General features: G+C 36.2%; 2 protein-coding genes across 4 annotated transcripts; one reads left to right on the plus strand and one right to left on the minus strand.

The window, feature by feature from the left end:
- The first annotated feature begins 5,426 nt into the window (after positions 1–5,426).
- On the plus strand, positions 5,427–12,488 carry LOC137720804 (uncharacterized). Of its 3 annotated transcripts, XR_015961740.1 has the most exons (5): positions 5,433–8,208; positions 9,955–10,184; positions 10,415–10,596; positions 10,768–11,069; positions 12,007–12,488. XR_015961740.1 is itself a non-coding variant. In XM_088692739.1 (1 exon), the coding sequence occupies exon 1, from the start codon at positions 5,885–5,887 to the stop codon at positions 8,210–8,212; it is 2,328 nt and encodes a 775-aa protein (XP_088548865.1). In that variant the 5' UTR covers positions 5,433–5,884; the 3' UTR covers positions 8,213–8,577. The 3 variants fall into 3 exon arrangements, 1 of the variants encoding a protein (XP_088548865.1); XR_015961739.1 differs by lacking the exon at positions 12,007–12,488 and having other exon boundaries at positions 5,427–8,208; positions 10,768–11,272; XM_088692739.1 differs by lacking the exons at positions 9,955–10,184; positions 10,415–10,596; positions 10,768–11,069; positions 12,007–12,488 and having other exon boundaries at positions 5,433–8,577.
- A 2,965-nt stretch (positions 12,489–15,453) lies between these two features.
- Positions 15,454–17,670, minus strand: LOC137720727 (hypersensitive-induced response protein 4). The gene is made up of 5 exons (XM_068459837.2): positions 17,379–17,670; positions 17,147–17,267; positions 16,968–17,059; positions 16,605–16,701; positions 15,454–16,060 (listed from the first exon to the last, which is right to left on the minus strand). The coding sequence occupies exons 1-5, from the start codon at positions 17,571–17,573 to the stop codon at positions 15,690–15,692; spliced, it is 876 nt and encodes a 291-aa protein (XP_068315938.1). The 5' UTR covers positions 17,574–17,670; the 3' UTR covers positions 15,454–15,689.
- Between the last annotated feature and the right edge of the window lie 2,056 nt (positions 17,671–19,726).

Below are 19,726 nucleotides of genomic sequence, written 5' to 3' on the forward strand. Positions count from 1 at the left end.
AGGAGACTTGACGCACGAAATTATCATTTAAACCCCAACACCCAAAAAAAAAAAACCAAAAAAGGTTGGCGTAATCAATTGAGAAGTGGGCCCGTTTTCTAAAAACCGACGAAATATGCGGGGTCTTCAATGGGCTCCATCTCAACCCATTTGCAGACTTTTTGGGCTGGTGATCCAGTACAATTTGGTGGAGTTAGCTTAATGTTGTTTTTTGTCTCGCAATTACACGATTACGTAGTGTTATTAATTCAAGCGTTATAATATAGTTAGAAAGTATACTCGATTTTTTTCTTGATAATTCAATGTTTTTAATTATTTTGACATGACAGGAGAGAATTTAAGCTCTTGTGTAAGGAGACAGGCACATTCTCCTAACCAATTAACTTAATTCACATACTCAGATTACAAAAGTAGTAAGTTCGAAAGAAATTGACTATTTGAACTACGGCCTCCTAAGTTTGGAAAAAATAGAAACTACAGCCTAATGACATTTATCTATCCGTATAAGTGGGAAGTATCAAATTTAACTCATTTATATGGCAAGTTCAAAAACTAGTTATTATGAATGACTCATTTTCGGACTTAGTTTGAAATCCCAATATTCAGTGAGTAAAATTGACTTAGGGTCAGTTTGGGATTGTTGTGCTTGTTTTTTAAAACTGCTTATGTTGTGGTTTAAGAATAATTCGCTGTAAAACAAAGCAATTGAGCTTTTAATAAACTGCATTTTTAAAAGTGTTGTGAGTATAAAAAAAAAATTAAAAAAAAAAAAAGCAATGCAAAAGCGTGATAAATTTTAAAGATGGCATGAGTGGTTAGATTTTGTAGTTGTAAGTGGTGATACAAGAATTGAAAATGTTGCTAGAATGATAAATAATGTCATTTTTTAAATTAATGAAGGTATTACAAGAGTTGAAAATATTCATCAAAACTTCAACTCCGTTTTTTAATAAAACAGCTTATAAAAACAACTTACATGATGTTTTTAAAAACTAACGTCTGGAGGTCATTAAAGTTAGATATTTTAAACTGATTAAACATTTTTTTGTTGTTTAACTTTAAAACGAAACCGTTTTGATAAAAAAAAATTAATAATAACAATATCAAATGGGACCTAGTCCTCCATCATTAATGTTAAAAATAGAGAGTAGTTCAATGTTTTGAAGATATTAAGAAAACAATTTAGAGGAGCCGAATAACGTACAGTTAAAGGTATTCCAATTATTAAATTCATCAAAAAGTTTATTCCATACGATTAGGGTTGGGTTCCACCCAAGACATATGAAACTCGTGTACAAATTAATGTTGGAAAGAAAATAATGAACTGAAACCTAATTATTAGTTTAACGGGAAGTAATTATAAGGGTGGTGTATTGGAATCTTGAAAATACTTTCTCTATATTTTTTATGTAAATCTTGGTAAAGACCTATGATTCCATGTTTGAACTCTTATTTTCTAAACTTTAATATTGTTTTGTGGGAAAAATAACCTACCACCAACGAATATACTTCTTTTATAGTTCATAAACTCGATATATATTCCTTATCTAGTGTTTGGAAAAAGTTGTTAATATAGGAATATCGTCACACAATATTATCAGTTCACGTGTTTTAGCGATGTAGAACAGATGATTGAGTGGATTAAAGACGAAATGAACCGAAGGAAGACAAAAGAGCGTGGCGGAAATTTATAGATTTGACGTTCGAGCTCCGTTTTGGACACATAATATAATACCTTTCTGAAAGGAGTACGGAGTTCCAATTCAACACACAACTTTGCCCAGATGTATGATGGATTAAAGTCATCTGAAGTCGTTTAAACTTTCAAAACTGTCTTTGAAAGTTTGTAATAAAAATCAAACTTTTTGTTTTATGTTCGATTTACCTTTTTAACATATCCTGAGACTCCCTTGACTTTCCCAAGAGTCGACTTAAGTCTATTTAAGCCTTATGGCTGCTATTGTAATCAACATTCATGAACTAATAAAAAAATAAACCTCTCTGTTTTCTCTTTAACCTGATGGATTCCAGCTTACTGATTCTTGGACTTATGTTTGTATCCCATTTACCATGCTGGTGTTGCGTCATATAATATGCATGAACTCCTTGATCATCCTTTAGGATGGATCCATCAATCAACGTGTTATAATATTAATAAATTGTTTATTCTACATTATTGGTGGGATTTGATTACAAACAATATTTTTACTCAACACTAGCCTAAAAAGATAGGGAAGTGTTTGAACCAGAATGCAGTGATACGTTCTACTAGTCTAGAAAAATCCAAAACTAATATAGTAGTATATCTGACAGAATCATGTTTCGCTGCTGAAAAAAGAATAGCAAGTGTTGCTGAAAAACAAATAACAAATGCACTCGTGTTCCATTGAGTAAAATTAAAAACAAGGGAGTTTTAACGAAAAGCTCATGGTACTGTTCATTTTAACGAAAAACCACATTTTTACACTAAAAAGTCAATCTTGGTACTATTTATTTTACCCTTTATTTTGTCATTACCGTTAAAACTCAAAATTTTCAAACCATTTTAATTAGTTTTCCTTAAAAACAATGATTTGATATTTGTCCATTTATGATTAAGTTTCAACAGCATTTTCTGCTCTGCTTTCGACATCAAAGTATGATTCTATCTTAAAACCCTTTGAAAATGAAACCTCATTTTTTTTTTTTATGATGGAAAGACAAAATGAATAAATGCAGAAACTTGGTATCTGTAATTCAAATGCAGTTTGTGATCCATATCATCTTTTTCAACATTCTCCAACCTTGAAATAGACCTTAGATCTAAAATTATGTCATATGTAAAAAGCTTTAGGTTGGATAGATCATAGCACTCATATGCTTTAGGTGAAGATGCCATCTCCTCTTACTCAAATAATTAAGCATACTTTTTTGACTTTTCACATCCACACCACATATACCTACTGCAGTTAAACATAATCGTACAAATACGGTGTTATTTATACATTCGTTTTTATCTCACACACTACTGTTAATTTCTGTCATTTGTCATTTTCAACTCACTCGATCTAAGGCCTGGAACTTGAGAGGGGCATGTAAAAAATAAAAAAAATATGTGTGAATATCATAACCCTTATATATATATATATTCTTTATTTTTATAAAATCAATACCACTTTTATAAGTACAATAAACAAATGTTACTACATTCATGAACTTCTCCTTTTCTTTTTTTTTGGAAATTTTCTTGCAATTTGTTCTCCCCTTTTTTATTTTTATTATTTTGAAATCATCCAATAAAAATAATTAAACAAAAAGTAGTGATATATTTATGGGTCACCCTTGTAACCACTTCACCAAACTTTCAAGTATGATGATCACATTACCACAATCAAATAATTTTTCTTGTTTGACAAACGATATCACATTATCACAATCAAATAGTTAACTGGTTCCACTTTGATGCTTAATATTTAAAGTCTTGATCATCATATATATAGATCCCTATATAATCATACTGGACTAGCTAAATTTTTAATTTAAAGCGGTTAAAGTGAATATATTAAGAAAATTGGGGTTTCACCGTCAAACTAATTGACTATATAGAGAGTAACCCAATTACATATAAGTATATGCAAGGTTCCTCTGTTCCTCGATGTGAGATTCACTATCAACATGTTCCCTCACCTGTAGCAAATTTTCAAGCCTTACACGTGAACAACACAAAATGAGGTGACGCAAAGCATGTATTACTGTTGGGCTTTACAAATGGAATAATTTGCTATAACACCATGAAGAAAGTTGAGGTTCCACCATAAAAGTAATTGAGAATATTGGGAGTAGCCCAATTACTTATGTTTGCACGCACCATACTTCACCAATCTCGAAATTACCGAGCACTTGTCAACGTTATAAATTCGAAGACCTACTAAAGAGGTCATGCTAAAGCACCCATGCCAAAGCACATGAATTTCTCTCCAACCAGGAGACCAATCACAACGCGACACATGTCAACACTAGAATAAATCTTCTAGTCCCAGATCGACCATAGACGAAAAAAAGGGACTCTCCTCAACTATGAAAGAAGATTATTCTCCTCCCAATTGATCCCTAATGATCTTATTCTACTTAGTTAATCTATTATTAGTATATGATCTTATTCTACTTAGTTAATCTATTATTAGTACCCACTAAATGATGACTATGTCTAAACCCTTGTATCATGTAACTCTACATTATTAATGAAAGTTCCTCCATCATGGTGGACGTAGCCCAACTTAAGGTGAACCATGTATATCTTGTGTTTGTTTCATTTGTCTCTTATTTCTTTACATATTCTTTACATACTATCATCACTAGGTAATAAAAGCAACCTAGAGAGGGTCACATCTCGACACTTTGCATTGTTTCAAAGTCAAATCGGTTTTGTGCATCAACAACTTATAAGCATATATAAGGTCTCTCATTACCTCGACATGGAATTCACTATCAACATGTATAATATGCAAGAATCCGACATATGATACATATTAGACTTCCCAACTATCTATCAAAAATTAAAATAAAAACAATACACATGACAATGTACATATGTAAACAATGTCGATGTATTTTATTCCTCTAACAATGGAATCTGAACTTGAATGGTAACAAACACAACAAGAGGAAAGAAAAACAATACTATGCATCCGTCCATAGGATATATATATACAATGTATAATGGTATAAAAGGATATAATATATAGTACTACAATCTCCACAAAAACGGAAAGGAGCAATAACATAGAAAGGAAATGACATTTTATTTATTACTGTTGAATGAGTTTAAATTTTAAGATTTATGTCTATTTACTATACAATTCTCAAAATTTAAACTCATCTAATAGTGATAAATAGGACAGTGAGTATCATCATCATTTAATAGTGGTGAACAAAAATATCCCAAAGTAAAAGAGAGAAATGAAAGTATAAATATAGAATCCCAAGTAAAAATAATGAAAACCCATTATCTACAGCCTTGCGTATTTAAGAAATATTTGTGCAAAACTCATGTTTATTTATTTGTTTATTTTTTATACGTGAATGATGAATGCTATAATTGAATTATGAGCCTTAAAAAATTGATTACCGAACTACAAATGTTAATGTAAAAACTGTACAATATAAATTATGAAGTTTCAATCAATTAACGTCTCGCACTTACCACAACAAAATTTCATTATAAGCTAAAGAAAATCTCCAATCAAGAAGCATACAAGGTAATTTTGAAATTCCGAAAAAAGGAAGCACAATTTCTTCCATTTCTGTCAAACACTAAGAAATTCCAAGCACTTTTAGACATTGACAAAAATTCTCACAGAGCAGAAAAAATGGAAATAAAAAAACAAAAAAATAGAAAAAAATTTGTTGGTCAGAAGAATAAATAGAAAAAGATCTTTATATTTTTTGATCATGTCGAATAAAATTCTCTCCCTTCTTTCTTCACTCTCTCACTTTCTCTCTCTAGAGTCTGCAGAGTCTGCGCTATATGAATGTCTCCGTACTCCCTCATTTCTGTTGTGTGATGAAGGTGCAGTTGAGCAGTTTTGCAGCTGAGTCTTGAGTATTTCACAAACCTCCCACCATTAAAGCTCAATTGAAAAGCTTCAAGCTTCCATTTTTTTCCACTCTTTTCACTCTTTTCACTCCCCAAGATCGCCATGGAAATGGACCTCCGCTTCAATCCGAACCCGAACCCGAACCCAAATCCCATTTCGCCGCGGCCTTCACTTTCCGGCTAAATGCCCGGAACCTACCTCCGTGAGAGACCAACCTCACCAAAAAGCTTGGTTCTTTCACTGAAAGCCGACCACTTCACTCACTCACTGTGTCACTCACACTCCCCAATTTCAACTCGTTTGCTTCAATGGCTTCTACAAACTCAACCCCCACCGACCCATCTCTCTCGCCGGACGACATAGCCGCTAGGGCCCTCAACCGGCGATTCGAAAGCCTGGTGACTGTTCGAACAAAGGCCATAAAGGGGAAAGGAGCTTGGTACTGGGCTCACTTGGAGCCCATTCTCGTTCGCGCCCCCAACTCCAACCTTCCCAAGGCCGTCAAGCTCAAGTGCTCCCTCTGCGACGCCGTCTTCTCCGCGTCCAACCCATCCAGAACCGCCTCGGAGCATCTCAAACGGGGTACCTGCCCGAATTTTACCTCTGTTTTGAGACCCAATTCAACTGTGGCGGCTTCGCCGGTTCCCATATCTTCCTTGCCGTCTCCCTCGTCACACAATCACAGAAAGCGGAGCTCGCAAATGGGTATTAGTCCTTCTCCTATTTCTCAAGCTCCTCCTCTTACTAGTCCTACTTCGATTCAGGTTCATTCTTTAGCTATGATCGAGTCTTCCGGCTTCTGCGGTGATCATAATTTCTCACAGTCTCCAAACCCAGTTGGGATTGCGAGAAGTACGGGGGTAGATCAGCACCATTTGGTGTTATCCGGTGGGAAGGAGGATTTGGGTGCTTTGGCAATGTTAGAAAAAAGTGTGAAGAAACTTAAGAGTCCCAAAGCTTCTCCTGGTGCCACTCTTAGTAAGGAGCAGATTGATTCTGCACTTGAATTACTGTCTGAGTGGTTCTATGAGTCATGTGGGTCGGTCTCGTTTTCGAGCCTCGAGCATCCCAAGTTCAGGGCTTTCCTTAGCCAGGTGGGCTTGCCTGCATTGTTGCAGCGCGAGCTTTCGGGTGCTCGACTTGATGCTAAGTTTGATGAGGTGAAAGCTGAGTCTGAAGCTAGGATTAGAGATGCAATGTTTTTTCAAGTTGCTTCTGATGGGTGGAAAAGCAGGGATTCTTGTGGGGAGGAGAATGTTGTTAAGTTCACGGTTAATCTTCCGAATGGGATTAGTGTTTTCCAGAAGGCAGTGTTTACTGGCGGGTCAGTTCCAACGAAATATGCAGAAGAGGTGTTGTGGGACTCAGTTACCGGTATATGTGGGAATGCTGTGCAGCGTTGCGTGGGGATAGTTGCGGACAAGTATAAGGCCAAGGCACTGAGGAATTTGGAGACTCAGAACCATTGGATGGTGAACGTCTCCTGTCAGCTTCAGGGGTTCATGTCTTTGATTAAGGATTTTAACAAAGAGCTTCCATTGTTCAGGGTTGTCATTGAAAATTGCTTAAAGGTTGCGAATTTTGTAGATAGCACCTCTGAGGTTAGGCAGGCTTTCGAGAAGTACAAGATGCAAGAGTTTGAATATGCTGGGTTGATCCAAATTCCTTCGCCCAAATGTGATACCTCAAAGAACTTTGCACCTGTCTATGCAATGCTGGAGGATATATTGAGCTGTGCCCGCATACTCCAAATGGTTGTCTTGGATGATTTCTATAAGGCGATATGTCTGGAGGATCCAATTGCAAGGGAAGTTGCAGGGATGATTCAAACTGAAGGTTTTTGGAATGAATTAGAGGCGGTTTATTCACTTGTTAAGATGATCAGGGGGACGACTCAGGAGATTGAGGCTGAGAGGCCATTACTTGGGCAATGCCTGCCCCTTTGGGAAGAATTGAGAACAAAAGTAAAGGATTGGTGTGCCAAATTCAACATTGTTGAAGGTCCTGTTGAGAAAATAGTTGAAAAACGATTCAGAAAGAACTACCACCCAGCATGGTCGGCTGCATTTATACTTGACCCGATATACTTGATGAGGGACACTAGTGGAAAGTATCTTCCACCATTCAAGTGCTTGACGCACGAGCAGGAGAAGGATGTAGATAAGCTCATTACGAGGTTGGTTTCCAGGGAAGAAGCTCATGTTGCATTGATGGAGCTCATGAAATGGAGAACAGAAGGAATGGACCCGCTGTATGCTCAGGCAGTTCAGGTTAAACAGCGAGATCCTGTAACTGGAAAGATGAAAATGGCAAACCCGCAGAGCAGCAGACTTGTGTGGGAAACTTGTCTAAGTGAGTTAAAGACATTGGGGAGGGTTGCAGTGCGACTTATCTTCCTCCATGCAACCTCATGTGGATTTAAGTGCAATTGGTCTTTCATGAAATGGATTCGTGTACATAGGCACTCAAGGGTAGGCCTGGAAAAGGTGCAGAAGATGATATTTATTGCAGCTCATGCCAAACTTGAGAGAAGGGATCTTTCTAGTGAGGAAGAAAAGGAAGCAGAGCTGTTTGGGACTGCAGACATTGAGGATGACATGCTGACTGAGGTCTTTTCCGGTGCACCCACAGTGTAATGTTTTTCTTTTTGACTCCTCTAGGATTCTGTAACTCTAGGATTTATTGAATTCTTTCCTCTCTTTTTGTTTTCTCTTCTAGTTATACTTCACATGTAGTTAAAAGATTTCAGTGTTATTGCTGGAAGGGAAGGTTAATGTGAAGGAATTTTGAACATTGTATTACTGAAACTGGCATATCTTCATGATTCTAATGAAATAGTCAATCTCTTGCCAAAAAATGATTGTGAGTTTCTTCTGTTTGTACGTTGTAAAGAAGAAGCCCTTTGATCTTTATAATCATAAAAGTGGTCCAGGAAGATGATTGAATATAAATTGTAACATCTTTCAAGAGTAATTTGAGATTTATGTTTCTTTACGTTTAATACGGTGTCCTCCAAAATCCAATTTCTCTTCATTATATTAAAAAAAACTGCGTTTATCATGTTTCCGTTGTTGATATCAGTTATTGATTGTTGTTTTCTTCTTGTGTATGAGATATTTGATTTGGATAAGTCCTCCTATGTAACATCTTCTTCCATTTCATTGCACTAAGTTCAGCTCTTAACTAAAATATAATGAATTGGTGGCCATATGACTGGTGAAAAATTTACATTTCCATTATTTTGGGCTATTTTTCTGCAGTAGTGATGCTTATAGTGGTATTGGCGTTTAAGCATGCTCAATGCCCAACATAATGACATGAAAACAAATTGAAAAGTGACATGTTAGATTGTCTCAGAAGAGGAAAGAAGAGGTAGAAGAATATGAGTCTTTAGTAGAACACCAAAATAGGATCTCCATTGTTAAAGTGGTGCCTAGATGCTGCAGTGGTAACGTGGACTAGAGCTACCGTGAGGAATACCGTCCTGAATCAATTAAAGATGAATACCAAACCAATTTTGGCCACATGATGGCTCATTACATCTAGTCTTTTCTGTCCCTCAAAACTTATATTTCTGTATACGTTATTTTTCATCACCCGAGTTCAACTTAACAATCGGGTGGACCCAAAGTCTAACTGCTCTGGTTGAAGTACCTGTCATGAAACTTGCATGCATACCACTGCTAATTTTCTGTAATTCTAAGCAAATAGGAAGACAATGTGCCACTTCTTATTGGACAAGATATCCGTAGGGCATTGTATATCTGTTGAATATGCAGTCACACTCCCAGTTAGTATTGGCTTCTATGCTAAGTGTGTTGTGCCATGCTGAACACCATACTGTTTAGACAAGTTGATATGCAGGCAGTTCCACTTCTGGTGTCCAAAGATCTCGGAATCAGATAACTTTCACATGTAGTCATGTACGCATACATTTAACACATAGGATCGATGCTAATGACCAAGATTGACTATGTTGTTATACAACCTGTTCAAATTAGCACTGCATGGCCTCAGTATCTTGTCATGATTTGATTTCTTGTACAGGACTTTTCTAGTTGTTTTCAATTCACAATCTGGGTACAGCTCATATCTAGTTTTTTCTCTTTTGCCCATTTAACTTATTCTGTTTGTGTTTTTCCTATAACCTGAAATGTATAACTACCGTACGAAGGACTCCGGTTTTTTTGTTTTTTGCAATTTATGGAACACCTGTTCGGACCTTTGATGAAATGTGGCAAAGCTTAATGTTTGGAACGAGTGGTGGTACACCCTAATTTAAGCATAGAACTTGTAATATTTTCTTGAGAAACGAAATCACCGAAGGAAACTAAAATGGCATTTGTTTGAAATGTTTGACACTTTCTTTCTGCTGCAGGACAGGGTTTTCTTGAACTGGTTGGGTGGATGGTAAACCAGGCTTGAGTCGTCGCATGGGTCAAACCTCGTGAGAACACAAGATCGAATCTTTGTAACCGAAGACGCACTTCTCACTGATTGAACTAGGCATATCTGCCGGTATATCAGTTTCTGAAATTGAAGATCCCCCACCATGCGAAGTGGAAGTCCATTTCAGTGCTTTAGCTGTCATGGTCAACGAAAAGGAAGGTACAAGGGGTCTTATTTCCCATCATTCCTCTCTCTCGATCTCTCGCTGTATGTCTGTGTGTCTCTTATCTTTCTTTCTCTCTATTTTTGTGTTTATTGATATGTTTTAAATTTTTAACTCAAGATTACTTCTCATCATCTTTGATAACTTGTGCTTTAAACATTCTATATCTTGTGACATTTTTAGTCTCCAACTGGGCCCTTACTAACTTCGTTTTTCAACGATGAAGATTTACGGTCTGCACAGTTATCTGATAGGCCTGCCATGATTACTAAAAAGTGTTGAGCAAAATGGAAGCAAGGAGGGTTGTCTCCAAGAGGATGTGCATAATATGACCGAAAGGGATATTGCAACGAACTTGAACCAAATCTGCATGTAATTTCGGCTACTAATGTTGACTATAAGTAATAGGTTGGTGTTTCTTTTACTTGTTATTCACGTACTCAATCTCCAGCCCCCTTTCAACATTGGCTCCACCTCGGGCCAACGTTTTACCATAAATTCCCAACCTTTTAAAAAATTCTTGAGTACACTTGAGGATTTACACTAGCTAACCTATGTGCAACACCTTTCTTTGTGCAGGCTGAGAACTAAAACGGGTTTATGTGTCACGCATCAATAGATTTCATTAGTGGTTTAACTGGCTAGAAAGACCTTAGCCTTGTGGCGATCGCTTTAAGATGGGAGAACATGTATGTGGTCCTTTCTTTGTGCAGGTTGAGAACTAAAACTGGTTGTGCGTCACGCATCAATGGATTTCATTAGTGGTTTAACTGGCTAGAAAGACCGTAGCCTTGTGGCGATCGCTTTAAGATGGGAGAACATGTACGTGGTATTCACTGTATATTTGATTCTTCAGGAAACTCGGTTCGTGGCTTGAGCAGGTGATACATTCAAATTTAATTCTCGTTTTTCCGTTAAGTATTGTTGCACGAATGATACAGTACGAAAAATGGGACCAAGAAACAGAAAAACACTGGCCAAAGTGGCATATGAAGTCATTAGTTGAGTTGGACATGGTTTTAGTGTCTAGTATTCCAACTTCCATGTTTTGGAGAATTATTACGCTTTCTGGTGCACCTTCAAATCGTACTTTGTTGAGTTTAGAATAAACCATACCAATCGTAACATCCTCTTGACCTAGAAATTAGAAACCCAATGTAGTAACTCGACTGAGCAGTACACTCTGAAAATACCAAGTGGGTACGTGAACGAAGTAAAAAAACTTGGGGTAGAGGTGCCTGATTATGTCATCTGCAGGTCACCTCTCACAAAAGCGTGAATTTCTGTCAGGTGTGAGAATTGCCTAGTCAAACAGTTGTATCAAACTTCTCTTGCGATCAATGAAAGTTTTCACTTTTTAATGGCATTTTTAGCCAAAATGGTTTCGGGGATTGACATAACTTCTCACTTTGGTCATCGAGATTTAAAATCGGTAGAACTGATCCTTCAGTTTGTCCACCGTCAATCATTTTGGTCATTCCGTAAAAAATCTCCTTTAAATAAGGAGAAAATGACAAAAATACACTCAATTTAATAAAATAGGCCAAAATGATTTGACAAATTTTGAGGGTATTTTTGTCATTTTCTCTTTATTTAATGAAGATTTTTCACAGAATAACCAAAATAATTGACGGCGTACAAAATCAAGAACAAATTCTACCAATTTTAAATTCAAGACCAAACTGTAAAGTTTTATGTTAATCTCAAAAGAGCATTTCGGCTAGAAAACTCTTTTTAATTAAGTGTAGTGAGTGGGGGAGTAAAATGTTGTTACTCTCTTTCTACCTTTGATTTCATTTGCTACTGAATTTGGTGAAGGCACAGAGGTTCCTGTCGGCAAAGGGAGGCAAAGTACTGACTGCTCACCAACCAGGAGGGAAAGGGGAAAGCCTAAGCCTTTTTTTAACCCTTGTATGGATAGGAGGAATGAATTCATTTGTTCACTCTCCACTCAAGTCCTTGTTAAAGGGAAAGTAGATATGATGATTAGTATAGGACAACACTCTTTTTCTACAAGAATCTTCACACTTTCAAATGCTCCTCCATAATTAGCTTTCTTCCCTTTATATCATCTCTCCCCCTCCCTCTTTTTCTTCTTGATTGTGTTTGAATTTTGAAACCCCATGTCCACCATTTTTCGTGAGTATCTACAGACATTTAAAGCCGATATGTATTTGATCATTCCTTGATCACTCAATTTAAGTAGTTAGATGATTAAATATGTCGACACCGAATGAATGTAAATACTTGAAAAAATTATGTAAAATTGATATGATATGATATGAAATGAATTTTGGTATGTATTTATTGCCTGTGGCCTTTTTTTTTTTTGGTGACTTTAGTTTTATGAGGGAAAATGGAAACATTATTTCTTTGTATTCCATACTGTTGTTCCACCAATAATTGAGAAAGTTCCACATAGAAAAGTGAAAAACTGGTCATGATAATATATAATTAATGATTAGATATGGATTTATGCAGAAATACATCATTTTTTAATCCAACTACTCTTTTGCACATGCTTGGTAAAAATAAAGGTTAAATTGGGTATCTGATGGTGGGGTAGGGAATTGAATTACATATCTGTACCACCTGCTTTGGTGTGTGTGTGTGTGTTTTTTTTTTTTTTTTTTTTTTTTTAAATTTAATTGTTCATATAACTGTCATTTAGTTTCAATTTATTTTTTGAAATTGATTTTGTTTCACTTTGCATTTTGAAACTGTCATTTCAACTCTTTTAGTCTCAATTGACCTCATTTTGTTGAAGAAACGTTAAATGCAAGGGTATTTTGAATATTTCATTTTTACACACCTCTTTGTGTTGCATCCATCATGCTTTTTAGTTCAATCGACTGATCTTCTTGGCGAAACAAATTAGAATTCACGACAAAAGACAAAGGAATTTAATGAATTACTAGGTTAGAATTTAGCGTTTCTTTAACAAAATAAGGTGAAATAAGACCAAAAGAGTTGAAAATGGCAGTTTCATGAGACAAAACTAATTTCAAAGATAAATTGAGATTAAATGGTAATTTCAAGGGGCAATTCAATTAATAAGGCTATTTTTTCTTTTTTGTATTCTAAAGTGTCTGTCTTTCTATGATTTCGTTCACATGAACTTCAACCATATGTATGATGTGTTATAATGATAAAGATAGTACTCAAATCAATTTCTTTCACAAAGTTTTAGTATCTCTAACCACTAACCCCACACCTAAAAGTTGTGGTCCTTGAGTTTTGATTGTAATGACTTGCCTATACACTTTATTAGAGTAGCCAATTGTAGAGAAAAACACCAAACCGTACCTTACCTTCGGGTGACTTTGAGCCAATGAGTTGTTGGAGCGTAGCAGGACGAGTATCATGTGATTGTGAATCGTTGATGTGTGCAAATCAAATTTCATACATTAACAACTCATAATCACTCACGTGCCTGTGAACAACTGATACTAGCACTCAAAAATAAAAATTGCTAATTTGTGCAATTTTTTATTTGACTTTGTTACAAATGGCATCTCTCTAGTGAGTAGGTTTTTCCTACCAAGTGGCTAAATTGGAAAAAGAATTTTAATGAAAACTTTTTTTTTTCCCTTTCTTCTTGTTTGAAAAACCAAAATCTAAACACAAGTTGGTGTTCAAACCAACATCAAATAAAATATAAATCATACCAAGAACTAGTTCTGTATCTCTTTGACATTGGTCACTTTTTACTTCCCAATTAATACAACTAAGATTCTCGCTTCTTTTGAGAGATTTCTATGGGTACTGAAAACACAAGTTGATTTGGTAAGGTAAACGTAAACGATACTGTTAATTTGTCTCACTTTAGAGTGTATTAATATAAAAAAAGAAAAATCATTTACACTAAGAAGGAGGGACGTGAGTTTAGCCTCGCAATGAACTAACAATAATGTGGTTCAAATTTGCACTTGACGAGAATTAAACCTAAAACATCTTACTTACAAATGAAAAAAAATATAACTAAATCGCATTACTAAGTGATAATTCATGTATTATAACTTGAGAGAAATGAAATAATAAAGCCACATAATTATATTCCAAGCATACTAAATAATGACTCCACCCGTTTAGCCCTAGAAGGTTGAAAAATCCATCTCACCTCTTAGTCATTATAATTTCTTGTCATTAAGTAAATACCAAAAAAAGGAAGAAAACGAATTAATTAAGTGCACTCCCGTCAAATCAATATCTCCAATTATCTAATCTCACCCTGATAGTCATCATACATTATCATTACAAAAAATCCTCCTCTAAATATTCCCTATAATTTTATGATTACATCTCTGTACCACTCAAAGTTGGCCACTTAAACGTATTATTCTACTTTATTTTTTGGGCAAAAGGGTTTTACTAATTGCTCCACGTTTAACCCTAACGCTTTTTGTAATAAGTGTATTTTTGCTCACCGTCTTTAAATCATAGTATTGTTCACTACTTTATGTTTCGATGTTTGATGAATTTAATTTTTGAGATTTGGGTTTATTTGCTACACAAATACCGAAATTTAAACGTATTTAAAAGTGATAAATTGGATTGTGAATATCAGCATGAAATGATAGTGATGAGCAAAAATATTCACTTTTATAATTAGTAGGTTGATTAAGTAATAAACTTTAGGTTTACTTTTTCTTTGCTTATGGCCTGCCTACGACACAACAGTTGTGTGGAGCCGAATAAACGTTTTAGGTCGAGTTAGGTCTACAAGCTAGACTAGGGCGGTCGTATTGGAATGCTAGTATGCCACCCATTTGTCCTACACAATTCCATCTTTGAATTTTGTGTATATCATCGACATGGTATAAGCATAGTCCTGAAGATGAACAAAAGATAATTATGCCACCTCTGTGCTCCTACGTCACGAGAGCTTCAGCAAAACCGTCACGCTGTTAAGTAATGATACCAATTGATTTATGCTATTACACGCATTATAGGTACGATAATAACCTATAATATATCAATATTGTCCAACATATTATAACACATGGATTCATAACGCCGCAACGCCACGTGACATTTGAGAATCACACTAAATAATTTATCATATATATCTCAAAAAAAAAAAAACAAAAAACAAATTCATGACAAATATTCGATTTGGGCCTTTCGGTGCTACTTGAGGCCCAACCCAATCAAATGAACTAGTCTAGAATACAATGGACTCTTGTTCCATGTGCCTTATTTTAAACAGGTGGAACCACTTTGTTAACTCGCGACACATAATAAAACATGCCGGAACTCAAAAACTTAGAACAAAAAAAATACGATTTATTCAAAATAAATACTTCATTTAGAACTATACATATATCGGGCTGCATTACGATTTCTTTATATATACACATCATCGTCATGGTGTAAGAATACCATGATCTTCATTCCAAAAGAAATGCAAACAAAATTAAACGAAGCCGATCGGATTACATAAAGTTATAAACTATGTCTTATGTAACAACCTTAACCCGTTCGTGCCCAAAAGGTCATATTTACTCGGCATTTAGCTGAGCACTAGATGCCTCCATTAGGCCGTTGCGTATTTGATCACCGATGTCCCTAATGTGACCCGGACCATGGGGTAGAAAAACTGTAGTGTTTTTCGATGAGTTCCCAAGGTCTTTCATCGTGTCAAAGTACTGTGTGATCATGATCATATCCATTACCTCCTTTGACGAGGTGCCTTCCACCTTGCCTGAGAAATTCAAGATGTTCTCTCTTAATCCATCGGTGATTGCCTGCCTCTGCCTGGCAACACCAACTCCGCCAAGGTACTTGGCCTCTGCTTCAGCTTCTGCCCTTTTCACTTGAAGCACCTTCTCTGCTTCTCCCTTGTATACATTGGCAAGCTGGAGCCTTTGAGCTGCAGTACAGATGCTCCATTTTTCAGTATATAAACAAGAATAAGCGTTTAATTACAAGCCATTACCATATATTAAAACTGCAAATACTGACCAGTGCGCACAATTCAACATTTCGAGCTAACCAAGAACATAAAACAAATAAGTTGAGCTTCTAAGAGTCTAGGCAAATAATGTTCCAAAAGTTAACAAAAGCAACGTTTGTGAGCTCCAACATATAAAGTAATTTCATGAAGCAAACTCAAATTTAATTACAGCTTAACATAAACAGCAGAATCTAAACATTTTGAGGCCAGATATGTCATAAGAATATCTCGTCAGAATGTCACGAGTATCATACACTTCTGTGCAAAAATCGAAGAGACGCAACTGAGTAAACCATAGCACATAACCATTCCAAAATGTTTGTTCTCAAAACCTGGGGCTAACCAAAACTTCCAGTCCTACAATATACTAACTCCCAAAACATGTGTCTTCCTACCACACATACAAGCAGAAACTATGTCCATGAGTAAAATCAGGGAAAGAAAAATCAAAGACAATGACCTGCATTGATTTCGTTCATTGCCTTGCGGACAGAGGCATCAGGTATAATGTCAACCATCAGTATGTGCTCTATGCTGTAACCATATTCTCTCATAACCTGATAAAAAATTTCAGCATACAACGTAAGAAATCATGTAAAACAAAACATTTCTTGCATAACAAGTTTCTGAGAGAACGAAACATAACAATAAAGAACAAAATTTTGCTCAAAACAAACGGGTGAGAAGCAATCACATCAATCCAATTGAACTCAAACTCATTCAATTCAAAGCATTGATACGATAAAATAGTAACAATCATGCATTCCACCGCAAAACGATCATGAATACAGTAAACATTTCATCTCATCATTTTAAATTTTACCTTCTCGAGTTCCTCCAACACCGCTTTCGCAACCTCACCCTTCTGCTCAAAGAGCTCGTCCAACGTCATTCTCGGCACCAGAGCCCTAACCACTACGCACACCAATTCAATTTAATTCAATTCAATTATTCGCGCCGCGTAAAAATTGAAACCCCAATTAACCAATATAGTAAAATTACCATCAAAGACATAAGCTTGAATCTGCTCTTTGGGGTTTTGCAGCTCATAAAACGCATCATCGGCGTTCTCTCTCACTACCCTGTATTGTATCGAGCACACCAATTGCACGAACACATTATCCTGCCCAAAATTACACAAAAAAATTTCAATCCAAACACCAACAAAAATTCACAATTTACTCCAAATTCTTGCTTTTGCAGTATGAATTTCGAGCAGGGGTGATCAAATTACCTTGGTTTTGGTCTCAATGCGGACGTCGAGGGAGGCGATCCTGGTGGAGAGGATACCGGCGACCCATTGACCGGCCAACGGGTTCAGGAGGTGGAAACCGGGTTCGGCGAGCCTCTCGAACCGGCCCCACCTCTCCAAGACGCCTATCGTCGCTTGGTCTACCCAGGTGCAGCAGCAGCAGCACGAATTGCCCATCTGGATTGGATTGGACCGGACTCTCTCAGGTTTGTGGTGCGAAATTTGGGAACTGTGGAAATGCGAGTGGGGGCTGACGATGGACGACGACCGCCGAGAATTATTTATACGCTACGGGGAGAAAAGACCGACATTTGGACGATTGGGCTTTTTGTGATTGGGCTTTTGGATAGCAATCTTATCAGTATGCAGTCCACTGGGAACAGGCCTGGAAATAGTACCTTGGGCTGGATTTAGTTAAGCCCATGTAAGTGGAGTTGGGCTTCAAGCATCTAAACAGAAGTTCTGGTGGGCTTCAAATCTTAAGAGATTTTAGAGACGCCTTCTAAGAAATAAAGAAGGAAGAGGTGTTTTTATGGAGACTACAAATAATTGTCGATGGAAATGATTCTCTACAAAAAATTCATGGTTACTAACTCGCTATTTACTAGTAAAATAACACTATAAAATCACACATCATACAATATACATATTAGTTTGATACGCACTGATGGCTCATTTGTTAACAGTTTTAAGTATTTGGAGTCTGATAATTGTCTAACATGGTATCATAATTATAATTCTGCGAAATCCTAAGTACAAAACCGGCACTTGTTCTGTTGCGTCGTGCATCGACCCTTCTATCCAAAGTAAAAAGCGCACAGATATGCACCCGAAATCCATATGCATGCATACTCCTTGTACATGAACATACAAGAGAAAAACATTGTATGGGCATAGAAGATCCATCCATACTCCACAGTCCCTTAGACGTGTTGGATACATGTATGGCACGCACACTGAACATTATACGCGCATTGGAGCAACAACCTTCATATGGATTTTTGTATTCTTTAAGAACTTCCTGCTTGGATTGGTAATCTTTAGTAGGATGATATTTTGAGCATTGTTATGAACAGCCTAGTCTATACTTTTCTGATAGTTTATGTTTTTAAAGTGTTCAACGCCTAGATTAACGGGAAAAAATATTATGTGCGTAGCGTGTTCTTGGAATTTTTTTCTTTCTTTTTCTTCTCTTGTTTCGAACTTTTAAGATTGCAAAGCAAAGAATCAAAGACAAGGAAGAAGACATGGTACAACTTTGAAGGGTAGCGTTGCACATAAATGTCCCCTTCCAAGCTTGCTCAACCTCCAACCAAAAAATATTCGGCCCACACGTTGTTTCCATCATGCTTCCCCCATTTTCCATCACTGTCTGATCAGTACTCCCATCCTATGCTCCATAATGTGTTCTTCACGAGCTCAAGAGAGATTTGTCGGTGTTTCAGATACACCGTTACATGATATTATTATTCTACTGATCAAGTTATAACTATATATATATATTTGTTTTGTATTAATATTTATAGGATTGAGACATATTAACCATATCGTCCATTCAATCATTCATGATATCATCCACTCATATTATAATTAATGACGACAGCAGTTAAAATATTAGGTCAAATTGGTTCGACCACACAAACGCATTCATACATTCATCGTCTCTCTGTCGTCTGATCACTCTAGCAGGACTGGACAGAGGATGGAGCATCTTACTGACTTACACTGCAAGAGATGGACAACGAGACTTTATGTATTGTGTTGCTCTGTTATGATGTGCTTGTTAGGGAAACAACTTGATCGGATCCAGATATGTGTTGTCATTTCTGGAGGCAAGGACGAGACCTCTTGCACTATATTTAATTATGATTAATTAACCACATAGTTGTTTATAGGGATTCTATGTGTCAATATCAAGTTTATAAAATTTATTTTCAAACAGCTTCTAATACCAAAGAAAATCAAGTGATATGCATAAATTAAGTAGCTTGTACGCAAGAAGACTGCATGTGTTTTGTGTAGTGTGTATGTTGCTAAAACATGTTAATTAAATTATAGAGTTAAGTACGAATAACTATCAAACTTTTAGAGGTGATTCGAAATTGTGTCAACCTTTTAAAACATTCCAAATAACTACTTAACATTTACAAAAATAAACACTTGTTAGGTCCCCGGAGTCAAGTTAATTATGTCACTGTCGTTAATTAATGATGTCAGTAATGTTAGGTGATGGTATGTATTGAAGCTAATTAATTTTCACTAACACTTCATTTTAGAGCTCTGAATCCTCAAATAGACCCATTTTAGGCAAGTTAAACGCAAATAACCTA

This window comes from Pyrus communis, chromosome 1 (assembly GCF_041283825.1).
Source record: "Pyrus communis isolate YQ-2024b chromosome 1, ASM4128382v1, whole genome shotgun sequence".
Lineage (NCBI taxonomy): Eukaryota > Viridiplantae > Streptophyta > Magnoliopsida > Rosales > Rosaceae > Pyrus > Pyrus communis.

What these genes read in the sequence shown, in the direction of transcription:
- LOC137720804 (XM_088692739.1), top strand. Translation starts at nt 5,885, where the DNA reads ATGGCTTCTACAAACTCAACCCCCACCGACCCATCTCTCTCGCCGGAC.
- LOC137720727 (XM_068459837.2), bottom strand. Translation starts at nt 17,573, where the DNA reads ATGGGCAATTCGTGCTGCTGCTGCTGCACCTGGGTAGACCAAGCGACG. An exon ending in GCATTGAGACCAAAACCAAG is followed by an intron (nt 17,268 to 17,378) that starts GTAATTTGATCA and finishes AATTTTGGGCAG; the next exon opens with GATAATGTGTTCGTGCAATT. An exon ending in TCAAGCTTATGTCTTTGATG is followed by an intron (nt 17,060 to 17,146) that starts GTAATTTTACTA and finishes TGGTGTGCGTAG; the next exon opens with TGGTTAGGGCTCTGGTGCCG.